The following is a 15757-nucleotide window of genomic DNA, read 5'->3' as shown; positions in this document are numbered from 1 at the left end:
TGTGACCCAGTTATAGCCATCACAAGTAGACCTTTATCAAAATCACTCAGATCTTAACTTACACTTAGTGCCATTGATTTCACTTGTCAGTGGATTTAATGTTGTGGCCAGCTGTATGAAGCAGCAGACCCCAGCAGACACTTGCTGTGCAGCTTGAATATGGAACATAAATAATGCAAAAATCATCAACTGACATCACAAGTACTGGAAGTAACACGAAACTAGGACAGGAGGAGGTTTGATGACAGAAGAACAGATTAGGCAGTCAGCGAAGTAATATTGTTGGACAGCATCCAGGAACATATGAGATCAAAGAGGAATGAAGGTCAAAAACACATGAAAGAGTTCATTTGTATTTAATCAGCCTGAGCTATATACAGCATCTTGAATGCTGATTCTCTTCCAACAGTGATATTTTGGTTCACCAGGATAACTGAGGACTAAGACTCCAAAAAGCAACTGAGTTCATTGGCTTGAGTTCTACTCCAGACAGAGGGGGGGTTATTATTATTATTATTATTACAAGTCAGTATAATAAACTTCAGTTCTTTTAATCAAACTGTGGAAAAGCTCACCTGTAGGGAGTGTAAAATTATTTTAACGTTGCTCAAAAAAATAAAACAATAAATAAAATAAGATATAATTTATTTACAGCAAATGTTGGAAAATTCCTTTGTTTACCAAATTAGACACAATCTATAACACAGTAGCTTAAAAAGTAGAATATATTAAATAAAGATCAACAAAAAAAATACAATGTGACCCAGCATTTATCTCAATAATAATAATAATAATAATAATAATAATAATAATAATAATAATAATAATAATAATAATAATAATAATAATAATCTAAGTCTATACTGTTGTATATTATATATTTTCTAGGTGATGGAGAAGGTCAAGAAAATATATTTGGCTAATTCGTTTGAGTTATTTTTGCTTTTATTTATTTATTTATGTATTTATTTATTTATTTATTTATTTATTTATTTATAAACAGGAGAGGGGGTGGGGAGACCTGCATACCTTTTTAAAGTAATATAAAAGATAATGTGCTGAGGAAGGCGGCACAGCCTGCCAAAACATCAGTAAACTGAGACAGCTGACAGCTAACGTATTCTGCTATGCAGTTCCTGGAGGTTCATGGGTAATGAAGTCTTTGAGCAAAATGGATTCTACCAATTTTGTGCTTTAATGTTAGCTAAAAAGTGAATTCCCTTTATTGTGAGAATTAGTAAACTTGCAGCATGTTTTATTTCTTGTTTTTGACTTATGTTATTTTATATAAATGTTAGATAAGCGTTTAAAATATCGTTAAAGTCGTTAAAACGCTAACGTCCTCCCCCCTCCGCCACTGAAGAATAGAGGGTGCCTGTTAAAGTGAGTCCTCTTCTACCGTCGGATTACAGCCGAGGCGGCACGCTAAAGGACTTCTTCTTAGTCATAAAACGTCGAATTAAACCAACAGTAAGTACATTAAAGTTGTATTTTTTCACATGTGGAACATTTTTTAAAAAGTAAGATGATTGTTAACTCTGCAACTTATTCGGAAATTAAAGTTTTTTTTTTAATGCCACGTGGTCAGCTGAACTACAAGTTGGTGGTACTGTGAGAAACTTTGGCTAATGTCAGAGAGTGCAAGCAACCGGCGTAAGCCATCAGTGATATTTACGGTCGTTACTGCTACTTTGATTAGAAATGCATCACAGTTAGAGACTTCTGTTGCTCGTGAATTGTACTTTTCTTTTGGGTTCCCCCTATCCTTTTGGCACTTCTGTAGCTTTATCACAAAGGTTTTTAATATTAAATTGAATTTCAGAGGCTCTCTTGTTTCTCTGTTGCACATTAGCTTCGTATTCTAGTTAACAAGGTGAGTGTCGATGTTGAGGCTACTTTTCAACTAATACTTTAACACATGCACTGGATTTTGCATTCTGGTGATAATTAAAGTAGTTAACACTCATTTGACAGTTTGGAACTGATTTATTTATACATTTTTTTTTTTCTTAAACATGTTTCTAGTATTTTTGTCAGGGACTCAATATTCACTAATTAGTTTGTCTTGTAGATCATTTCCCCCCCTTATTTCGTGCAAAGCTCAAAGACATTAGCATTGAAAAGTTCGTGCATGTTTGTGGTTTTTGTTTGAAAAGTGAGTGCAGAGAGTACTGTCAGAACGAATTGTTTTAGATCAAACTACATCCTTCAAAATGATGGCTAACCATTGAAAATGTCTTGAAAAGGTTAAATCTGTACTTGTTTTAAGAAGATGTACCTAATAAACTGTCAAATGAGACTACAATAATCAGCCACAATATTAAAACCGGCTCTATCCAGAGCTACTTTGTCCACACAGTCTGGCAGCGGCTTCAAAGTCTTTTTAAGGTGGAGGTTCTCATGATTTAGGCTTGTTTCAACACATCCTGTAGGTGATGTGTTTAGCTTTAAGTTTGAGCCCAAGTAGAAAACCTTGGGTTTTCTATTGTTCCTCAAGCCTTTCCAGAGTAGTGTGCATTGTGCTGGGACTGTCATTGTTATTTGGCAGGGTGTCCTTGGTTGAAAAGTAAAAGTAACATCTACTTGAATGCCAAACCCAGTGTGCCAATGCACTGCAAGCAGGTGATCTGTTTAATTCATTTTTTACCTGCCAATGGTTTTAATTTTGTGGCCGATCACTGAACACCTGCCATGTGACTGCAAGTTTGTCTGTTTGTTTTGATGTCTTAGGAATGAATTCTGAGTAAACAGTGAATTATTTCAATATCCAATTTTGCAATAGGCACTGTACTTTATCCCCATCATGCCAAAGCAAAGGTGAGCTACAAACTGAGTTAAAATGACTGTTTTGTCTTAGTTAAGGCATAAACAGTGTTTTCTTGTCCTGCTGTGTCTAACGGGAGTGGCCTTTTTCTAGTTTTACAGCATATCTGTCTTTATTTTAATTTTTACACCTTAAATGATAATAAACAACTTGATTTGAAATGGACACGAGGGAAATACTGTAAGCAAAACCTAACCTGAAGTTGGGTCTGGTTTGTTTTGGCATGGCTTGTCCGGTGTGAGATGAAAGTCTATTTTGTAACCTTTCTCTGCATTATTTCATAAACATTTATTCATCAAATCTTATGTAAATAAACTATTGACTAACCAGTGAGTGTGAGTGCAGTACCACCTTCACGCTGAACTAATGGCTCTAGTTTCCACCTGTTGCTTCTTTTCTCTCCAAACAATCCAAAAAAGACAAGCAAGTAAAGAAATGGATCAGTCTTGTCAAAATCATCAGCAAAGCAGAGCCCCTCAGAACGCTGTACCTATGGGAACCTTCAGGCAGGGTAGTGTTCCCGCCCTGGAGAGGGGCATCATTAGTGGAGACAACGTCCAGTTTGGGAGGCTGCGTCGTCACACGCGTCTGTCCCAGTCGGAGAGCTCTGGGGCTGAAGAGGAATGGTTGAGCTCCTCAGTGGAGGCGAGTGGCTCATATGGTCAAAGCCCCGTGCTGCAGGGTTTGCAGGCAGAGGCAGTGTGGTACAACCGCAATATTCACGATCAGGTTGAGAGTGGCGGACTGCTGTCGTCCTCTCCCCGGAGCCCAAACACCAGAGGATTCTTGCTCTATCACTCCAGACCCAATCAAAGTCACCTGCAGGGTCAAGGACCCTCTGTCACCACAGTGAAGGCCTCCGGTACGCCCCACCGTCAGATTGGCAAAGGCCGCAATCGCACCTCCTCTGAGACAGAGCAGGGGGGCAAAGGTAGCAGGGGACCACACCCAAGGAAGAGGGGCATCTCTGAGACGGAAAGCAAGCCCAAACGGGACAAGTATGACACCTCTGTCATGGAGTGAGATGTGACGTGTGCTTTTTGGCTCATTTAACACTTCTTTTTTTTTTTTTTTTCTGTGTGTTGGCTGTTTATGCTGACTTCTACCTGTGTGTGGGTTTTTTTGTTTTTTTTTTGTTTTTTCTCCCCATACATAGACCTTCTGGTTGAACTTACGTGTGTTGAGGGCAGGTGGACATGTACTGCATATGGAACCAACGTATGTTAATATGGGGTTATTCAAAGTTTGTTCAATCCAGTAAAAATGCCACAGTTGCTTTTCCCAACCCTCTTATTTACCAGCTGCTAGTGTTACGCTTATTTTTAGATTCGGAACATTAAAAAAAAACCCACCTTTCTGACCCTTGTGTGCCTGTACATATTTGTTTTCACACATGGAGTCCAGACGATGTCGGGGTGGCCAGGTTGGGACTTTCTCACATGTGACTTACAACAGGAGATAATTAGCATTAAACTTATTCTCATAATGGAAATGCTTCATTTCATTAAGACGTGTGCTGCATGGATTTGCAATGCCTGTGCTTTTCTTTTTTTTTTTCCTGTTTGACTCTTCAATTGTAACTGTCAGGTGTCGACTACAAAGGAATGCCCAAGTTAGTTGTATACAGTTCTCCCCTTTCAAGGGTAATGGTATGTGTAGTCAGGGGGTGTTGTTGGCAGGCAGTGACTAGCCTTTTGTTCAGTAATCCAGACTCTGCAGATCAGGCAACTCTGTTTGTGTGAGTGTGTAGACTGATGACTGACTGCTGCAGTAATTCACGAGCTGAATGTGACAGGGGTAAATCATAGGTTTCATTTAACCATTCATTTGTTGTCATCTTACAGCTGTAGCTGAAAGCATTGGGGAGAAACTAACTGCAGTGTCAAACTTCACCTGTAGTTCCTGCTGTTGTAACCTGTAATACAGCAAAATCAATCGAACGGCTGTCAAAGTTGTTACGTTGCTTTCCGTCTCAGCAGTTTGGCTATAACGCCTAAAATTCTTGTCTCGTGGTTTGCATATAAATTATCAAACTGTTCTGTTGAATTGCTAAATCTCTCATGAATTCTTATTCTTTTTCAGTACTAACATGAGTGGACTGATCTGCCTTACCACAGAAAGCATCTGGTTTGACAAAAACCGCTACGATGAGGCAGAAAAGCGTTTCTACGAGGGAGTCAACGGACCTGCCACGCAGCAGGTACAGAAACTTCATCAATCCATTTCTTAAATGCTAAACACTTTTAGAGGGTTTTAATCTGTAGTCTTTACTCAGAGCTATTCTGCCTGACTCTCTTTTGGTTCATGCCCTCCTGTCGGTGGCAGCGCAGCTCCCTTTTAGACAGTGTCCTGTTGATTCAGGCAGTAGTTACATCATCTTCTGTCACAGCTCATGGCAGCCTGGAGCAGCTGTGTGCATGTGAGTTAAGCCTCTCGATTTAGAAGTGGCTTGTACTAGCAAGAGGGTCAGGTGGTTTGGCAGCTGTCTTATCTTCTCAGGGCTGCTGCAGCAGTTCTTGGAGTTTCTATATAATGCTGGGAAAACAATGAAAAGAACCACATGCAGATAGTCTTGATTTTATGTGCAGAGTTATTTATAGATCTCTACAACTGATGTTGCTTGAGGGCTCCACAGGTAGACATGTCAGTGCATTTTATTGAATCAGGTTGGAAAAAGTTTAAATGAAAGGTCACGTCTCAGGACACAAGTGTGTGGGGGATTACCGTATTTCCCGGACTACAAAGCGCACCTAAATATTAGCCGCACAAGCTAAAATCAGGGGAAAATCCTGTTTTGTACATACATTAGCCGCACCTGACCAAAAGCCGCAGGTGTTTCAATGTTGACTTATCATATGTAAGAGAATATGCACAAAGGGAATTGTCAGGAAAGAGATGGCTGTTTGGAGACATCACTTTTATTAATATTTTGAAAAACAAGTTATGGGTACATATTTGCACATGTAGTACATAACAGTAGCCTACAGCACACCAGAAAAATAGATTCGGACTACCTTTTAGGCTCAGGTGCAGTGACACAGCTTTAACAAGAAGAAAAGTCAGTCATTCACCATCTTTCTCTTCTTCCTGCGCACTAAAACCACCAAAGTCCTCTTCTCCAGTGTCGGATACAAACAGGCTCAGGATGGCTTCGTCATCCACTCTTCTTCTCTCCTTCGTTGTCACTTTCAAAACCAAAGAAATCCTCATTGTCAGTGTCAGAGTCGAACACCCTCAGAAGGGCCGTGGCGGTGTCCTCCTCTCCATCATGCAGCAGTCCAGCCCTTCAAAATCCGTTGGTGATCGTGGATGTTTTCACACTTTTCCACGCTGTCAGAATCCACCGGTGGAATTGGGCATAACTTGCTTTTTGGGCATAACTTGCAAGTTTATCGCCGCTCATCATCCACGCCTCCCGCTGAACGCGTAGCGCTACTTTGAAGTTTGTTTTTCGCGCTACTTCGTACGGCACTACGTTGCCTGGCGGACGGACATGTGACTAACATACCACTCTTGAACCCCGATCCTTCCGCCAGGCAACGTAGTGCCGTACAACAGCGGAACACACAAAACAAATCGTCTTACGATATGACAAAAATCACGGACAATCCATAGAAAAGCCGCACCTGACTAAAAGCCGCAGGGTTCAAAGCTTGTGCAAAAAGTAGCGGCTTATAGCCCGACATTTACGGTACATCGGCAGCATGAGCTGCTGGTTAGGCCATCGTGCCAGGCTCATGTACCCTCAGGTCTGCTCCCAGAGTCTGTAACTTTTGTATTGCTACATCAAATGCAAATAGATAAGACAAGTTTTGTGTGTGTGGGGGTTTTTTTTGTTTTTGTTTTTTGGGTGGGAGGGTGTAAGGTTTGCCTCTATTTTACAGAAGGAAAAGGGGGGGGGGGGGGCCTTTATTAAACCAGTCGCCCCACTTTTGTCAGTCCTGCACACTGCTTTGTCTTTGACTGCTTCTACTTCATTAGCTCTTTTCCCACACGTGCCTGCGGGTTAGGTGAGATGATGCCATCATGCAGGACATTGCTAAATCCACTAGGAAAATGTAGAGTGAGTACCACATTGTGCATGAACTGCAGATGTTCACCGTGTCATAATGTGGAATTGAAGTGTAAATGGCAACATTTTGTGCAGTCCATATTGAGCATTCACATGCCGTGTAGTACCAGTTTTTGTTTTATAATAATCATAATCATCATCAGTGGTTTTTAATGTTTTGCTAGCAGTATACGTTGGTGTCGTTTCAAAAACGGGTCTTGCACGTAATTGTTGTAATTGTTCCTCCTCTCCTTTATTAATACGAGATTCCTTCTTAAAAATCTAATGTTAGTGATCAAGATTAAAATGAACTATTTTGGTTATCACCAGGCTACAGTTGTTACTTACAAATATGGTAACTTCTTTCACTGTAATACAAAGATTGTTTGTTTGAGGACCAGTAATGGAAAAATGACACAGACTTTAGTTTCAGTGGGGGGGAAAGGACAAGACTATTTCTTTGGTTTAAGGTGAGGTTTATAAGAACTTATTTTCATGGGGGGAGCAAGGAGGACAACCTGTAGTTGGTCCGCTTTTATTCTTTCGTGCATGTAAATATGAGCACCAGTTGACAGTAGTATCCCAATAAATTGTAAAATATTGATCTCTTTGTACCTACATCTTCTACTTTTCCTGTTGTTTTCATGTTTCCCCCCTCATTTACCCTTTACATCACCGGGTGCTGGTGATAACTGGCGTGCAGCAGGCCAAAGGTCGCCAGCAGAAACGGCGGCACAGAAACGTAAGTCGGTCGCACAGCTTTGCTGCTCAGGCAATGCTGGAAATGCTGCATGAATGAGACAGCAATGCTGGCTGCGTCTGCTGCTGCCTGACCTGGAGTGTGTTATTCATCACGACATCATGGTATCTCATCCTGTTCCACCACCTCTCGCCATCCAGCTTCCTTTTCTATGTCTGTCAATATAATTGATTTAGACTGCTTCTAATAAAGCTGATTTCATTTATTCTAGACATTGTGTTATGATTATAGTTGTGATTATCAGTTTTGATCAAACTGCTAATGATTCTTGGAAGCAAACTGTTTTCTGAGAGTTCGAGTTGGATAAGGTCAGTATCAGCCTCCCAGCTTTGTTAAAGACTGGAAGCAGAAGGTTAAAAAGGCAGATGACAATTTAAAGGAAAAGAGAGCTCTCATTATACTGTCAGTCACCATAAACTTGTTTTGGGATTTTTTTTTTTCTTTATTTTGTTTTGTTTTTGTTTGTTTTTTGGCGAGTGTTGTATTTCTGTTCCCCATTTTAAAGCAGTTTGCTTTCAATCTCTTTGTTAACAGGCTGGAGGCTAATGATGAATTACTATCAATCTGACTCGGAAAGAAGCAATCTTGTTCTGCTTCAAAATTCATTGGAGATGGAGTTGATTTCTAATCAGCGTTTTGTGTTTAAATTTTTTTTTTTTTTTTAACCCCTGCATGTTTTTTGGTTTTGCTTGCTTTTTCACATCAGCCTTGGGTTTGTTCTTGACCTGTGCGTTAATGCATTTGTTGCTGTGTTTGCTGTCCTGCAGTGTGACTCTTGGTGTTAATTTGTGGTGTTCTTCCCGCAGTCATCCTCACATGCAGGAGACCAGGAGCTGGTTTCACGCATGAAGAGCCTGGAGCTGGAGAACCAGACCCTGCACAAAGGTTTGTGCTTAAACTATAATACACATGTTCAAGATTTTATCGAAATAAAACATGACATTATAAAAGAGCTGCTCGTAGTAAAATATTGCAGGGCGGCAGTCAGACGTGTTGCACAGTTTCAAGATGAGGTTTTTTGGTGTTCCTTCAGTTAAGTTTGCAGCTTATCTGTCAGGACAGTGAGCCTTGATACATCAGTGCGCCAAGCTGCTGCACCCAGATGTTTGCCTGTACACAAGTGTGCACATTGCTACGACGCAGACCACAACAGTTGTAGTTTGTCTGTTTATTGCAGTGATGTTAATGAGCAGATTGATCAGGACACAAAGTCAAAAGTTTAATTCCATGAAATTAAAACTACTGATTTCTTTTAAAGAAACTTTTTTTTTTTTTTTTTTTTTTTTTTTTTTTTAAACAAATAAACCCCGTGGTTGAGCAGATTCTCAGTTTGTAGCTTTCATGATCAAAATCGGCCAAAACCAGTATCAGGTTGACCTTAAAGGTGTCTGGAATCTGAATCACCCAAAAAAAAAACTGTTTAGTGCAAATCTATTTAAAGGGTTTACTTAATCATCTTGACAGGTTCAGTCTTTTCTTACATGCATACATCTGTCTGCAGGGTGTACACACCCATGATGAATGGTGGTAAACAATCAATTTGGCTATTACTGTTACAAAAATGTAGGAAACTGTGGAGAAGTTCAAAGCAAAATGTGGAGAGGCTGATGAGGGATCGTAAACCAGCACAAACAGATTTGAATGTGTCAAAGTCAACCCTGATAACCTATACATACCAGCTTGAGATGTACCCTTATTTGTAAGCTCGTTTTTGCTGCCCCCAAGTGGCAAATGCATGTATTTGACTTTGACTTTGTGTTTGCTTGTGTAGTGGTGGTTGAGATGAGGGCAACCCTGCAGAAGCTAGAGTCCAGAGTGGCTGTGCTGGAGAAGAGCCCAACACCAGCAGCCATCCCTGCTGCAAAGGTAGATGCTGTGGGATGTTCATAGCTTCTAAAACAGACGTCTTTCGGGGGGTCCTACAAATCTTCTCTGTACTTGAATTCAAGTTTTGATGTTAATCAAAAGGGAAACGTGTACACTGGCAGATCACACTTTTGGTTTTGATTTGAAGTCATTTCTTTAATCTTCGTGTGTGTGTGTGTGTGTGTGTGTGTGTGTGTGTGTGTGTGTGTGTCCTTGTCCTTGTCCTTGTCCTTGTCCGGTTGTTTGTATTTTTATTCAAATATCTTGTACCTGCGCCCCTTCCTTATTTCATATAATCAATTGAAGTTCCTTTCCTTCATGCCTTTCACTGTGATGTTTTGAGTCACGCACTAGAAAGACTATTTGTAAAATACACCATCTATTCCCTTTTTTCCATCTGCATTGTCCAGGTTGCTCCAGTCAAACAGGAAAAAGTGATAAATGGTGACGATGATGACATAGACTTGTTTGGCAGCGACGAGGAAGATGAGGAGGCAGAACGTATAAAGCAGGAGCGCTTGGAGGCCTACGCAGCCAAGAAGGCAAAGAAACCAGCTCTCATTGCTAAGTCATCCATCCTGCTGGATGTCAAACCTGTAAGTATCTATTAGGGGTGCAACGATATTCGTATCGATATTGAACCGTTCGATACAGTGCTTTCGGTTCGGTACGCATATGTATCGAACAATACAACATTTGTAATTTATTTTATCAACTTTCCTTCTGACGATGCTGTCTGTGTTGAGCGCTCAGTGAATCTGCGTTCGACTACTCCGCCTAGGCTGCACTGTCGAGCGCAGATCCACTGAGCGCTCAACACAGACAGCATAGTCAGAAGGACGAGCGCAGGGCAAGCTAGCAAGACACATGGACCTCCCCCACCCTCATTCAGATCTGGCGTTTGGAATTATTTTGGTTTTCATGTGACGTATGACCCTGAAGGTAAGCGAGTCATGGACTAAAGTAAAACAGTATGTTGGATGTGCCACGCAATGCTCAATTACATGGGTGGGAACTAGTGTGTTAGCGCAGTTAGCTCGTTAACGTGTTGGCCGTCTAGCCCCATGCACGGGGCGATCGGCGGTAGCTCGTTAACGGAGATTTGCCGTGTTGTGGCGTTAAGGTCATTTCAACGAGATTAACCTGAAAGCACTAGTGGGAACACAACGAATATGACTGCACATTTACGCCGACATCATCCTAGTGCAAAGACCAAAACAACAAGCATGCTACTAACTTTAGCCGAGTCATTTGGACAGCTGTTAGCACATGATTCTCCTTATGCTGCTGAGAATATAGCCCAGAAGAAGCGGATAGTATAGCTTTTATTTTGGAAAGAGACATTTCTCTGTAATAAACTCTCTTTTCCAAAGATGAATGATTCCTCAATCAGATACAGGGCTTGCAATATCGCTAGCCCGACGTCCCGGAGCTAGCGATTTTTTTTTTTTTTTTTTTTTTTTTTTTTTTTCAGTCGGGCTACCAAAATCTATCTCTGCCCTGCCCGTTGGGCTATTGTAGGAAAAATATATGTCAATGCTTTTGCATTCTTTCAGAAATGTAGCTGGGTAATTATGTCATTGGCATCGGTGAGCCACTGTCAATATGTGACATATTGAAATCGCGTTTGAATTTGCGCTTGTTTTTTTTGCTTTCACTTTGCAATCGTGCGAACTGTGCATAGAGAGCGACAGCACTGATCTGTGAGTGATGATAATTTGTGCACCAATTCCTCTGACATCGTCTTATTAATCGTTAGCTTACTATGCAAACATGACAAGTGAAATCTCCCGCAGCAAGCTTAAACATGTGAGAGGTTGATCGCGCAGAGAATCGCTGAGCTTATGTGAGTGCATGTGTAAAAGCAGCAGGATATATATTTGACTACGATGACCTGGATGACTGAGAACTATGGAACGCCAGGACTGCCATAATGAATTAATTAAATACACCATTAAATAATTAATTAAATGTGTCAATAATTAATTAAAATTGGAATTAATTAATTAAATAAATAGTTATGACACATGTAATTAATTAATTATTGACACATTTAATTAATTATTTATGTATTTCACATTTTAATTAATTATTGACACATTTAATTAATTAATTATTGACACATTTAATTAATTATTTATGTATTTCACATTTTAATTAATTATTGACACATTTAATTAATTATTGACACATTTAATTAATTATTTAATGATTTATTTATTTCATTTTGGCAGTCCTGACGCCTGGCTCTCGTCATGAAATAATTTTATCTGTCAGCCTCACCCATCAAACTCAGGGGGCGGGGTTAACGCTGCCCATGCAGCTTCTCTAACATTTGATTGGTTGCCGTGCAAAGTAAGTCAAAACAGGTCGATCCTAGATAATCGATTGCTTGTGTAGACTTGGGGCAGCCAGTTATCCCAGAATGCAGATCAAATCACAAGCAGCAATGGTGGTGGTGTAGTTTTAAAATACCCCGTTTTTCTGTCACCAGCTACACTTTTAACAGTGTTTTAGCCGCGAATGTCGCGACGTATGTCTGGTCAGGTTGTCAACATAGAACATGCTTGCAAAAGTGCTCAGATGTTTTCAGAGATTTCACTAGCTCTGCTAACAGTTAGCATGCAGAGCGCACCGAGGGGGTACATTAACCGGTTTGTTTACATATTCCACTCTCCGTGTTCCACATGTTGCATTCGCAGATTCTCATTTTCACCGAACGATCGTCTCTTTCCGCCTGGTCTTGTGTCTCTGTGCTTCTGTAACATAAAGAACGAGCTGACATTTTTCTCACGAAACCAGCGATCAGCTCAGCAGACCCTCAGTTTACCTGCATGCATCCTCCTCCTCATCTGTCAGCTGTTTAACACCTGCTGCTAATTCAAGAAACACGCCTAGTTACCTGGTGATAGTCACAGTTTAACTGGGCAGCCGGTGCTCGATATAACGCAATGTCAGCGCATTTTTCTGCACAAGATAAGTAAATATAGTATTTTCCCCGAGCGCAGAGCTGCTGGAGCTTGTTTCCTTACAGAGCACTTTATAGGCGAACAGCTTTATCAGCGGCTGATGTCCAATCACCAGCACACAGCTTTCAAACCTCAGCTGAGTTTTAGCTCTCAGTGGTTAAACGCTGGACTTCATTCACTCAGGTTCTGTCTGTCGGGTCACGTTTACTTCGCTGTTTTATTTACAACTGAGCAAATCGGTTTGGCTGAGGTTAAAGTTACGTTTCATAACTGCATAGTTTCACAGACGTTTAATGGTTCACTGGCACATGTGTTAGACTGAACTATCATCTAAATATCATCTGTTTTTTTAATAGTTATTCAACTGTATTCTAAGCACCAGCTGTCTGTTAGAATGTGATTTTTTTCTCTCTCTGTTGGCAGAGGTATAAAAATGCGCAGGAAAATCTGACGTGCATGGCGAACTTCACCGACGATATTTAGGGAGGAATAAACACACATCAAACATAAATGAACCATTTGCCTGTCTCCATAATTGAGAGCATTTTCTCTTCTTATGTCAACACTCTCTTTTTTTTTTTTTTTTTTTTTTTTTTTTTTTTTTTTTTTTTTTTTTCTCGGTCATGTTATGTTTACCTGTCAAAGGCTTGTTACAAACTATGAAACACATTGTGCAGACTTCTGGATGTTAGAAGAAAACGAATACTGCTCATGAATGAGACTAAAGGCAGGAAGGTGTCCTTTAAAACTAAAAATGTTAATAGGACCTCCCTATTTATATCATAGTTTATGATATAGCATGTGTATTTCAGTAATAGCCTGCTGAGGCCACTATACGTGCTGGCCTCATATCAAATGTGAAGGCAGACTGAGTCTATGTTTGACGTTTTTTATATCTAATCTTCCTTTTCAAACATTTAAACAGCAGCGAGTCTGCAGCTGAGGGAATACAAATTCAAATTGTCGGAACAGGTTTGCTCGTTTCTTGGATTCATTTGGTGATTTATTAAATGTATAACTGTTATTCTAATCTGCTGCTGAGTCTCTTACACTTTTCTTTATGCTGTATATTTTCACGTCTCTGGAATAGTTGGCAGTTAGATAGTCAGCTGGGAAACTTTGTGTTAACTCATGGAGCTGAGGATATCGTGGATATGCTGACCTCGCTGCGTGGTGTACAGAGCGAGGTCAGCATGATTAATATTCACAATAAAAATATTAGCCGAACATCATGAAGTCTGTATGTGTTTCATAGTGTCGAACAATCTTTGTACAGTTAAAGCCAGCAGTTACTACATGACGGAAACACCAACGTTATCTCTTTTATGTGTTTATACACAGGTCACGCTGATTACTGAACAAAAACCCAAAGATCAGATGTTAAACAGATTTATTTGCTCTCTCTCCTCCTTAAACATGTTTTTAATGTTAGTTATAATTCAGAATTGGCGACTGAAACACGTAGGACACATAAGAACATCAGGAAATAAAACACCGATAAATATAACCTCAGTAAAAGAAGTCAGCGGGGGTTACTACAGCTGTGTACCGGGGCCTGCGCTTTGTCGGTGGGATTGCTTGCGAGGCGAGCGGGTCTATCCCACGCTTTGCCGTGAGACTGGGACGACATCTCCGAAATCATCGAAACACTTTTGCAAAGAGGCTGTATCTTGACAAACCGACCAGACACATGAAGATTAAACCACTACATTCTCGGCTAAAAAAATATTAAAACGGTATTTGGTAACACACAAACAGGGTTTTTCAAAGCTCAGTTCTGTTAGCTTCCACATGCCGGTTGTTGTGTGCTAGAAACAATGGCCACCAGGCCAAAGCAATGGTTTTGACTCGATCAGCGTTAACCCCGCCCCCTGAGTTTGATGGGTGAGGCTGACAGATAAAATTATTTCATGATGAGAGCCAGGCGTCAGGACTGCCGAAATAAATAAATATATCATTAAATAATTAATTAAATATGTCAATAATTAATTAAATGTGTCAATAATTAATTAAAATGTGAAATACATAAATAATTAATTAAATATGTCAATTAATTAATTAAATGTGTCAATAATTAATTAAAACGTGAAATACATAAATAATTAATTAAATGTGTCAATAATTAATTAATTACATATATCATAACTATTTATTTAATTAATTAATTCCAATTTTAATTAATTATTGCCACATTTAATTAATTATTTAATGGTGTATTTAATTAATTCATTATGGCAGTCCTGGCGTTCCATAGAGAACCTTCACAGACAGATATATATTTTAGTTCTGCTGAGCCAAATAAGACAGGTCAGGGTGAAGAAGTGACAGCCAAAGAAAAGCTTACCACAAAACGGAGAAGTTATGACAAATCAGACTATAAGGCAAAAAGAAAGTGCAGCTTTATGGTCTCATGGACAAAATTATTTCTGTGGCTGCAATATGACAAGCTAAATAACCAGGGCTGCACATAAGTGGTCCGCAGGTGCGCATTCGCTGTCAAAATAAAAAACGCGCACAAGGGTTAGGGTTAAATTTAAAAACTGTACTTTTGAGTTAAAATATATATTTATAATTTTAATAAATGACAAATTAAAAAGGCATGAACATTTTTTTTTTTTTGTATCGAAAAAATATCGAACCGTGACACCAAAGTATCGAACCGAACCGAACCGTGAATTTTGTGTATCGTTGCACCCCTAGTATCTATCGAAGCATAAAAGATTTTCACATGTGCAAGTTTTTCTTTAAAATTTTAATTTGATACATTTTATTCGTGGTTAAGGGTTTTGGGGGTTTTTTTGTTTTGTTTTTTTTTTCTGGTAAATCCTGAAAAACTGACTAGTCTGTAATAGTAATGATTGTTGAAGAGGAAAAAATTTTTTAAAAACTTTTAAGCGATACATTTTAACTGTAATGTGAGCTGTGTCATTGAACCCGATTGGTATTTGTGTCTCTCCCCTTGTGTGTGTTTAGTGGGACGATGAGACGGATATGGCTAAGCTGGAGGAGTGTGTGCGCTCGGTGCAGATAGACGGGCTCCTGTGGGGAGCTTCCAAGCTGGTGCCAGTCGGCTATGGCATCAAGAAGCTGCAGATCAGCTGTGTGGTTGAGGACGATAAAGTTGGCACAGACATCCTGGAAGAGGAGATCACCAAGTTTGAGGACTATGTAAGTAACAATCACAGAGGTGTAAACAGTTTGTGGTGTTGAGCCATGTTTTAACTTACATTTATGCAACAGTTGTCACAATGCAGCTGGACGAGAGTTTTACATGCCAGTGTTCAGAT

General features: G+C 39.8%; 1 protein-coding gene across 2 annotated transcripts in view; it reads left to right on the top strand.

The window, feature by feature from the left end:
• The first annotated feature begins 1397 nt into the window (after nt 1-1397).
• Nucleotides 1398-15757, top strand: part of LOC308412730 (elongation factor 1-delta-like) — a 14909-nt gene continuing 549 nt past the window's right edge. The window contains exons 1-10 of one of the 2 annotated variants that reach the window (XM_080907275.1): nt 1398-1470; nt 1853-1873; nt 2783-2817; nt 3244-3822; nt 4907-5024; nt 7579-7617; nt 8442-8520; nt 9407-9501; nt 9912-10097; nt 15444-15638. In XM_080907275.1, the coding sequence (XP_080763401.1) occupies nt 2804-2817; nt 3244-3822; nt 4907-5024; nt 7579-7617; nt 8442-8520; nt 9407-9501; nt 9912-10097; nt 15444-15638 (1305 nt within the window). In that variant the 5' untranslated portion in view covers nt 1398-1470; nt 1853-1873; nt 2783-2803. Of the gene's footprint in view, nt 1471-1852; nt 1874-2782; nt 2818-3243; nt 3823-4906; nt 5025-7578; nt 7618-8441; nt 8521-9406; nt 9502-9911; nt 10098-15443; nt 15639-15757 lie in introns of those variants that run through there. The other variant, XM_080907274.1, reaches the window with a different exon arrangement.

This window comes from Rhamphochromis sp. 'chilingali', assembly GCF_963969265.1.
Source record: "Rhamphochromis sp. 'chilingali' genome assembly, chromosome: 16".
NCBI lineage: Eukaryota > Metazoa > Chordata > Actinopteri > Cichliformes > Cichlidae > Rhamphochromis > Rhamphochromis sp. 'chilingali'.
Note: the sequence above shows the minus strand (reverse complement) of the source record. Positions and strands in the feature narration are given on the sequence as shown.